This window comes from Anser cygnoides, chromosome 8 (assembly GCF_040182565.1).
Source record: "Anser cygnoides isolate HZ-2024a breed goose chromosome 8, Taihu_goose_T2T_genome, whole genome shotgun sequence".
Lineage (NCBI taxonomy): Eukaryota > Metazoa > Chordata > Aves > Anseriformes > Anatidae > Anser > Anser cygnoides.
This window is the reverse complement of record NC_089880.1, coordinates 28411811-28421367: the sequence shown is the minus strand read 5'-3', so window position 1 is coordinate 28421367 and position 9557 is coordinate 28411811. Positions and strand designations below refer to the sequence as shown.

The following is a 9557-nucleotide window of genomic DNA, read 5'->3' as shown; positions in this document are numbered from 1 at the left end:
GCCTCCAGGTCTTAATACCCTACAAAAGTTGGAGTGATTACACCGAATTCCCCCTAATGCCCTCCAGCTGCTTATAAGCAGTTGAGCTGTTAATTGAAGTGGAGCTGTGCGTTACATCTTGTAGCGAAGGTGCTCGCACCTAACTGCTTCAGAGGTAGCACCGGACAGGTACGCAGACAGTAGGAGAAAGCCCGACCCCTCCCAGCTGCCGTGGCATTGTTTTCTCAGACCCAGCTCTCTGAGTTGCAGCAGTAGACCTTGGGGTGTTCATCTGCGTGCTGTGATCAGTGCTGCATGCACGTAACACGTAGGTACCACTTCTTTGAGCAGTGCGACCTGAGGGGGAAGGAAATGCTACATATTGAATGACCCGTGTGTGCCAGCAAACCTTCCTTTCATTGACTTACGCTATCTGACATCCTCTTCTCAACTGTGTCAAGTTGAAAATTAAAAATAATAATAATAATAATTACTCAACAGACAAGTTAGAGTGATGATTGTCTAAAGAGTGTTTTATTACCACAGCACAAGAGTTGTTTCATACCTCCTGTTGCGAGTATTCTCATCTACACCGTCCCTTCTACTGGCGTGTCTGTGATTTATTTGCCGATCCGAGCTTCCCAGCACCACCTTACACGTGGAAAGCAGGAGTGATTTCTTCACAAATGTCTGGGCAGCGTGGAGCAGAAATCAGATCTCTCCGATTGTTTTTCGCAACAGGCCTGAGCCGCTCACTGTGAAAAGAGGATGTGATTCAGTGGACTCAAATTATTGGCCGGATTAATCTCATTAGTCTTAATGAGCGTGGAGGTGAACAGAGCTCGTAAAAGCCCGCCTATTCCCTTGAAGGTACAGCTGTAGCTTGAAAAGTGATTTTGGAGCTAGCGCTGTTTGATCATTGAGCAATTCGGTGCATTTGAACATCCTGCTCACTGTTCAGATTCTTCATTTTTTTTATTCCTAATGGAACTGCACACTTAACAAAGCTGGGCGATATTGAAAGCTCGATTTCATTGTGCCTCCTTCATCACAGGATAGCTAACGGAGCTGCCCCACTGAAAGCTGTCAAGTTATATTCAGCTAAGGCACGTTTCTAACTACTCTCTGGAGATCAAGACAGCCTTTGCAGAGCTGCAGCCCGTAGTGCCACCGCAGCAGTTTGCTAATCTTGGCCACAAGCAAAGGTGAAAGCGGAGGGCTGTCCTGAGGTCCCTCATTAGCACAGTTCCTAACTGCTTCACGGGGCTTCTCACCCTGGCGATTTCAAAGCCCTTTGCGATGGAGCTGAGCCTTGTTATCTTCCTTCTTCAAATGGGTAAACCAAGGCACAGGCTGAGAACGCGATTTTTGTTCAAGGCCATTGATCAACCGGTGCTGGGAGTGGATCGAGGAAGCCTGGTCACCCATCCCCTGTCCAGTTCCTTCCCAGGCTGCCTCCTCTAACTGAGAGGGAAACTTTATCCGTACCTCCATGGCACACAAGCTGCATTTCACGGGGTGGAAGAACAACCACCGTAGTATCCTGGAAGTGCCTGGGTAGCCAGTACTTCTCTAACCTCCCGCTGCCCTTGCACGGCAGGGAAGCTCTGAGGTCTCCTCGCTTTTTCACAGACATTAACGTGCTCATTCACAGAGCAAACCTGCAGTGGGGCCAGCAAGTGTTCCTTAGTCTCGCAGCAGCCCTTTAACTCCACAGCCACCCCTTCTGCTATTTAGCCTCTCACGTCGGTTGTAAAGCATCAGCAACGTGCCCTTGGCCTCAGGAGCTGCTCTAGCCAAATGGTTTTCCTGCAGGCCAGTGTGAAACTGCCTAGATTCCCCATCGTACGTCAGACTTACAGCAGGTAGGCGTCCTGCTTCAGGTTGCTCAGGTACCGCTGAGCGTCGTGCAGGTACAGGGACTGGTACCTGAGCTTCTGAGGGTAGTTTTCATGCTTGGTGACATTGTAGCGGCCAACACCTACGGGATTCTGGAAGCAGAAGGTCACACATGGTTTCCCATCCCATCGTTGCAGAGGCAAAACCAGGCAGTGGCTTTCTGTGGCTAGGCCTTCAATTGCAAAAATCCAACAATATGTGGAATATCTTAACCAAGAAGGTCTGTATTGCAGGGGAGGGAGGAGGAGACATGCTGATTGATGTTAGCCCAGCCAGGCCCCTTCACAAGCAGTTCCTCTCGTCTCACTGACCCTCAAAGTAGCTGGGCCTGATTAGCTCGGCTGGCTCAAGCGTGCTCCCCGGTTGCCTACTGCTAGCAATAGCCACGGGCGGCTTTATCGCAGCCTTGCCACTGAAAAGTAATCTGTCAGGTTCCCCAGCAATTACGAAGATGTCTTGACCTCTTGCAAGTTGCCTGCTCCCCACGCAGCTGCACAAAGGAGAGAGCGAGCCGTGTGGAAGTCTGCTCCTCGTCCCTAGCCAAGGTGGGCTGTTTGAAACCAAAGCTTTCCTTGCCTGCTTTGAGCCCTTCAGGCTTTGTTCTGGCTCTCCGTGGGGAAGCTGCACAGCTGAATACAGCTCTGGGAACAGGTACTAAGGGAAGGGCTCGTAGCTGCGTTGGCTCTTCAACGTGCTGCTGATGCTGCTAGAGGGAAAGCTGGCTTTTAAGCAGCAGAATACGACTTTCTGGGAGGATACAAGGAGCTCCTGGCACCTAAAAGGACTCAGAGCAGCAGGCAGTCCAGCTTCTTTCATCCATGAAACACTTCCCTTGCCTGCAAATGACGCAGAGCAAACCTGATGGGAAGGGGGCGTCTGAGCGTCCACAGGGGAGGGCAGAGGCCTGAGGATGGGCAGGGGGGCCGTGGTTGCTGCTGGGCTCCTGCCCTGCTGTCAGCCGGGCTGCACTGCCCGAGGGCAGCACAACCTCTGCCATGGGTGCCCACAGCTGGCGCAGGAGCACAAGTTCCCGTTGACCTGGCAGGAGTTTGGGCCGTGTGCTTTATTCACCATTCATCCTTTAGCAACACGTGCTGGGCAAGGACGGCACCCGGAGAGGGGCTCACCTCCCGTGCGGAGGACGGGCATCTGGCCACCTCCCCCAGGTTTCCTTGATAGTCAGGGGGGAGAAAAATGCTCCTGCTGAGGTCAGCCTGCCCTTCCCTCAGAGACACACCTGACCTCCAGCTGGTGAGGCCTGTCCTCTCGCCCTCACGGCGTGCCCTCAAGGGATCAGGGACGGCGATGGAGGGAGCTTCCAGCCTGACACCTCCCGTGTCCCTGTCCTGCTGTGTTCCCTGCTCGCTCACCTCGTTCTCTGCTCGCTCACCTCGTTCCCACTGAAGAGGCGGTCGGACTTTCTGTCAAACCTCTTGGCAGACGACCAGAACGGGGGCTGGTTGAAGTCTGCTGATCCCCCAACGGGCTTTGGATCGTACGAGCCGGGCCCCACCACATGCTGTGCGAAAGGAAACCTCTTACACTTCATCCTGCGTGCGGAAAGCTGCACGGCTGCCCCAGGGCCCCGGCACCCCCAGGTGGGCTCGGTGGCTCCAGCAGGACAGGCAGGTCCCACGGGGACGTGGTGGGGACACCCCGCTCCCACTGACCGCGTCCCTCGGGCACTGGCTGAGCGTGGCCCAGAAGATCCTCTCCGAGGGGCAGCCCGGGTTCCTCGGCAGGGTGCTGAAGCATCCTTTGTTCTTGTTTTCCTTCGACACCAGCTCATCCAGGAAACTCTTGGCAGTGCCAGCGCTCAGCTCGGCGCCTTTCCTCTGCCGGGGCAAGGGAGCGGCGTGAGGGGCTCGGCTGCTGGTGGTCTCTGCAGCCACCCCATCCGTCTCTCGAGAGCTGAGCCTTGCCACTGCTCGTGGGCACAATCCTGCTCCCCTGTGCTCTGCCTGTTTCACCCGGCCGCTCAGATCCAAAGGAAGCAAAAGAGCGAAACTCAAACGGGGTCTGGCATAAAGCAGCTCTCCACCATACTCTGCCCCGTTTTGTGGGGGCAGTGCCACCTTGCTGAGAAACCCCATCCAGGCGCGTGGTCCCAGGGCTACGCACCTCCCAGTCGTGCCGCCGGCCACCGCTGGGCTTCACCTTGTCCCCCGAGACCTGGCAGGGGATGCGGCCGCCCGCCCGCCGCAGCCCCTCCTCGATGCTGCTGGGCAGGGAGTAGGTGCCGGGCCCCGGGCCGCTGCCCTGCAGGCACAGGGGGGAAGGCAATGGGGCCGTGCTCAGCGGGGGGACAGGGCCACCGCATGGACGTGTCCCCGGGGCGAGGGGCAGGACGTGCCATGGCTGATGGTAGGGCGCACTTCTCCGTCCTGCTGTCCATCAGCCCTCGCGTGCTGGCGGAGCGCTTGTCCCTCTCCTCCAGCGGGGTGTAGGGGTTCCCCCGGGGGCCGTAGGTGCCAGGGCCGGGGAAGCAGTCCTGGGGGAGAGACGGGATGGTGTGGGCAGCCCCTGACCAGCCCTAGAAGGGGGGATGATGCCCGCAGTGATGCCGGCAGCTCCCGAGTCAGGCTGAGACGTACCCGCCGGCCACCCCCGAACCTCGGCTCCCGTGTGTCGCAGATGCCCCGGAGGCTGGAGGGCCGCGTCTCCTGCAGGAAGCCCCTGATGTTGTACGTCCCCGGGCCCAGCCTCTCCTCCTGGAGGAGAGAGGAGAGCGTGAGGATGAGCCAGGCGCTGCTGGCAGCGCTGCCTGTGTCACTTGGCCCCCAGGAAATGTGCATGGAGGGTGGATCGACCCCAGCTCCTACCTGGCGTTTGCGTTTCTTCTTCATCACCTTGAAGTGGAAATGGGGCAGCTGGATCTGCCGTGAGCCCGTCTCTGCTCCGGCCCAGCCGGAGGCTGGCGTTCTCCCCTGCAAGGCAGAGCCGGAGCACTGCTGTGCATACACCGCGGCCGCACGTCCCGCTGCTCGTCCCGGCTCTGTCGCTCATCCCGGTGTAAGGCACCAAGAAAGGTGTTTGCTCATGGGTGGCTCGGGACTTGGCAGCCTGCATGTGGCCTGGAAGGCAGCTCCCAGGGAAAGCTGGCCTTTGCTTTGGGTCCTCACTGCCCGCAGACCACAGGAGCAGCTGCTCTGCTGAGCTGCACGCTCCCGAGCCCGGGGTGTGAGCAGCTTGCATCCACGCCGACACCCCAGGGTGCTCCCGAGCCCGAGCTAGGTGTCCCCAGCTGTTGTGTGCAAAACGGTCACAGCTGATGTGGGAGCTGCACTGGTAATTCTGGCTGTCCCCCCATGTACGCACGGCCTCACCTGGCTGCCCATGTCTCATGCAGGTGGCTCTGTGGCGGCAGCCCACGCCATGGCAGCCCTCGCCATGGTACCCACGTTCTGTGGGGCCGAGCTGAGGACCCTGGCTGGAACGGGGGCCTGGCAGCCTGCAGCCCCGCCACCCTGCCTGTAGCAGGTCCCTCGAGCCCTCTGGGATGGCTCTGAGCGGGCACCTGAGGGCAGTTTGGCTGCAGAAGTGCACAGCCCACGCCTGGCTCCCAAAAGGGACCCGGTATTGCTCTCCCAGCACCTGCATTCCCCTGTGTCACACGAACCGGTTCAGCCCAAGTGCCGCGAGGATGCAGGGGATGGTGTCACCACCCGGTGTCCCCTAGCGGGGTACCCATCTGTGTAAAACCCATCTCTGCTCCCTACAAAGGTGTGACCCATGATGTAGGGCACCCAACACTGGCAGATGCTGTATGCACCTAAATCGTAGGCAGCCCTGAGCCCCAGATTATGATATGCATTCTTCTGTTTGATTAATTACTGTGTTTGTACCAGTGTGGTTTATTTTCAACGTGTCATCTGCTCAGGAGGAGCTGTCTGAAAGCTCCCAGGGGTTGCTCAGCAGAGCCTGCACCTTGGGTAGCTGCCAGGGGGCAGGGGACGTGTGGTGCTGTTATATCGCCCAGGAACTTCCCGAGGGCTGGCTCTAGGACAAGCGCTGAGATTACTGCCTTACTGGGCATAAAAACATCATCCTAGAGCTGTGCGGTTACAGTAACATCACTGGAGGGAATGGAAGCTCTCAGGAAATTTAGCTGATGAGGTATGTGAGGCAGCGCTGTGGGCTCGCGGACCCTCCAAACTGTGTAAGACCATGCCCAGGGTCAGCCAGGATGCTGAACCCCAGGCCCAAACTGCAAATCCTCCACAGAACGGAGAGAGGTTTGGCTGCTGAACGACTTCACCTCTCACCTGCCCTGCTGGCAAGGAAAGAAACATTTTCCACCACCCAGTAAGGATCCAGGACTCTGGCTTCTCCAATACCAACCTCCTGCCCTGCTTTGGCAAGGTCCTGTAGCCAGTGTGGCTGGGCCAGGGCTGACACCTTTATTTGCCCCCCACCCAGCACAGCAGGAAAAAATAGAGCAGAGACAGGCTTTCAGGCACAAAGCCCCAGGCTTAGCTCCTCATCCAGTGCTGCCTGCTGGTTTAATAAGACATATCAGCTTTCCCTGCAGACCATGTCTCCTGTATAGCCTCAAACCCTCACAGTTAAAACACCGCCCCGGCAAATCAATCCAAGATGGTTTTGTCTCTTTGATCAGCACAGCAGGCAGTAAGTCACTGAAGGAAGGAGGAAAAGTGTTTCACTTCTGCGGCTGGAACAAGCGATAGAAACAGTGAAGGACAACTCTCCGGCCCTGAACCGCCTGGTGAAAACCTTCCACTTGCTGAGCAAGCAGGAGATGGCCATGGGGATATCCACCGTGGTACCAGGCATCCTGCAGGACCTGCAGCTCAACCACTGCATGTCTCCCCAACAGCGTCTCCATTGCTCGCTTAATTGCGGTGAGAAACACCTAGGAAGAAGTAATTACCTGGCAAAACCAGTGGAGGCAGTTTGGGAGTGAAGTTGTTATTTGGGAGCCTGGAAGCCACAGCCAGATCCTGGCTTGGGCACTGAGCTGCTGAGAGACCTGTCCCTCTGGGCAGTGCTTTACAGGATGCTGAGTCCTCTTGCAGGGCCGTCTCAAGTATTTAGTGGCTTCAGTGCTCCTAAATCACTCAGGAGCATTAAAAATGGCCCCTTTAATCCCTTGATTTTCCCATTTCCACACCTTTATAAATGGGAGTGCATCTCAGTGTTTATTCCCTGTTATAGAATAATCATGAAGATTTCCTCAAATCCCTTTTCTGAATAAAATAAGGGTTCACTCTTACTTCCTTATATTTTAAAATGATAATTCAATTCCTGGTAAAATGAGGGTCAGTGAAGTGAAATCTCCTCCCCTAGTGGAGTACTTTTATATGTGCTTACAACTGCTCTTCAGAGATTTTTAATTTCCACTGAGCTCCAGCTCCAGGCAGGAGGCTGAGAAGTGCAGCAAGGAGGCGGTCACTGGGCATGGGGGGATGTCCACCCGTTCAGTTTGACTTGAGGAATCTGGAATGACACAGGACAAAGGCTTTTGGTCTCCCGTCCTTTATTCAGGCACACTCCCATGGATGGCCAAGCAGCCCAACCTCTGAGGATGCTCTCCCCTCGTCCCTGGCCCTGAGCGGGGAAGGGGAGCAGATGAGCACGGAGGACACTGCAGGCACATGACAGCACAACATTCCTCTGGACCAGCTGCTTTCAAGGATCGCCAGGAACCAAAATTACACCCAAGGCCAACAGGACGATGTCCCTGGGGCCTGCACAGCTTCCCTAGCGCTGCTAACCGTGGGTGTCAGCCATCACACTCCCGTCACGGGGCGCTGCCCTGCGCCAGGAGCTGGCCTGAGGTGTGGTGTTTTAATGTCTCTGTCACCACACTACAGCCAGGCACGAAATGTGCCTTGTGAAGGCATTATCCACAGTGCCTGGAGTGCGCTGAGACGGGTCAGGGCTCGCTGCCTGCCAGCACAAAACAGCAGCCGAGGGGCCTCGAGGTTTGCCCGCGGGGCCAAACCGGGGCACCTCGCACCCCTCGGGATGCTGCCCTCAGCCACCACGGCCTCCCCTCAGCGCCTCGCGGCCTCCGCACGGCAGACGGCGCCCTCGTTCCCTTTCCCTTCCCGTCCCTCCCCGCCGCCGCCATGACGGAGCCTCCCCCCGGCGGCCATTCCCGCTTCCGCCCGCCGCCGCCATTTTGTGGGCTGCGCCCCCAGCCCCTGCCCGCGGCGGCTCCCGGGGCCGGCCGCCGCCATGTCGGGAGGGCTCCGCGGGTGGCGAGCGGCGGCCGGCCCGCTGCTGCAAGCCTCCGGGGCCCCGCACGGAGCGAGGCGGCGGCGGCTGCTGCTCTCTCAGCTCTTCCAGCCCCTAAACCTGCAGGGCGAGGGAGGCGAGGCGGGCTGGGAGGCGGGGAGCCGCAGCCACAGGCTGATGGTGCAGGGGGGGCTCATCCACCCCGGCAGCACCGGCTGCTACTGCTACCTGCCGCCCGCCGTCCGCGCCATGGAGAAGCTCGTCCGCCTCATCGACGGCGAGATGGAGGCCGTCGGCGGGCAGAAGGTGAACATGCCCAGCCTGAGCTCGGCAGAGCTGTGGCGTGCCAGCGGGCGCTGGGAGAATATGGGGCCGGAGCTGTTCCGCCTGGCTGACCGGCACGGCAAGGACTATTGCCTGGGCCCTACACACGAAGAGGCGGTCACGGAGCTGGTGGCCGCTCAAAGCAACCTGTCCTACAAGCAGCTGCCGCTGCGCCTCTACCAGGTGACGAGGAAGTTTCGGGATGAGCCCAAGCCCCGCTTCGGCTTGCTGCGCAGCCGGGAGTTCTACATGAAGGACATGTACACCTTCGACGCCTCCGAGGAGGCGGCTCGGCAGACCTACGAGCTGGTGTGCGGCGCCTACCGCGGCCTCTTCGAGCGCCTGGGGCTCCGCTGCGTCCAGGTGCGGGCGGCCACGGGCAACATCGGGGGCACCACGTCCCACGAGTTCCAGTTGCCGGCGGACATCGGCGAGGACAGGCTGGTGCTGTGCCCCGACGGACACTTTGCGGCCAATGTGGAGATGCTCAACGGGGAGCAAACTTCATGCCCCACGTGTGGAGAAAAACTCACCCAGACTAGAGGGATCGAAGTGGGGCACACGTTTTATCTGGGTACCAAGTACTCCGCTGTCTACAATGCCATCTACTACTCCCCAGACAACAAGCCCCACCTGGCAGAAATGGGTTGTTACGGGCTGGGTGTCACTCGCATCCTGGCAGCGGCCATCGAGGTGCTGTCAACGGAGGACAGCATCCGTTGGCCGAGCCTCATCACGCCCTACCAGGTGTGCTTCATTCCCCCCAAGAAAGGCAGCAAGGAGGAGCAGGGAGCAGCGCTGCTGGAGCGCATCTATGATGACTTTGTTGAGGCCCATCCGCACCTCGCGGGTGATGCGGTGCTGGATGACAGGACACAGATGACAATCGGCAAAAGGCTGAAAGATGCCAAAAAGCTGGGGTATCCCTACGTGGTCATAGCTGGGAAGAGGGTTTGTGAGGACCCCCCGGTCTTTGAGGTTTGGGATCAAAACTCTGGTGAGGTTTTGTACCTCACCAAGGAAGGTGTCATTGAGTTACTGAGTAAAGTGCAAGTCCCTTAAAGTCCCTGTCTCCTAATCTGTCATTTTTGCTGCACTGAGTAGGCCTGAACAGTTCCTTTTTAAGGAGCTGTGGGCTGTCAGCGATGGCTCTG

The 9557-nt window shown here is 58.2% G+C and overlaps 2 protein-coding genes across 2 annotated transcripts; one reads left to right on the top strand and one right to left on the bottom strand.

Moving 5' to 3' along the window:
• Positions 1 to 475: 475 nt before the first annotated feature.
• Positions 476 to 7866, bottom strand: CIMAP2 (ciliary microtubule associated protein 2). Its single transcript, XM_048061893.2, has 9 exons — positions 5205 to 7866; positions 4701 to 4805; positions 4473 to 4589; positions 4232 to 4369; positions 4000 to 4137; positions 3549 to 3713; positions 3269 to 3397; positions 1840 to 1970; positions 476 to 734 (listed from the first exon to the last, which is right to left on the bottom strand). Exons 1-9 carry the CDS (start codon positions 5214 to 5216, stop codon positions 632 to 634), a joined length of 1038 nt encoding a protein of 345 aa, XP_047917850.2. The 5' UTR covers positions 5217 to 7866; the 3' UTR covers positions 476 to 631.
• Positions 7867 to 8010: 144 nt separating this feature from the next.
• On the top strand, positions 8011 to 9466 carry PARS2 (prolyl-tRNA synthetase 2, mitochondrial). Its single transcript, XM_013176147.3, has one exon. The coding sequence runs from the start codon at positions 8080 to 8082 to the stop codon at positions 9463 to 9465; it is 1386 nt and encodes a 461-aa protein (XP_013031601.3). The 5' UTR covers positions 8011 to 8079; the 3' UTR covers position 9466.
• The last annotated feature ends 91 nt before the right edge of the window (positions 9467 to 9557 follow it).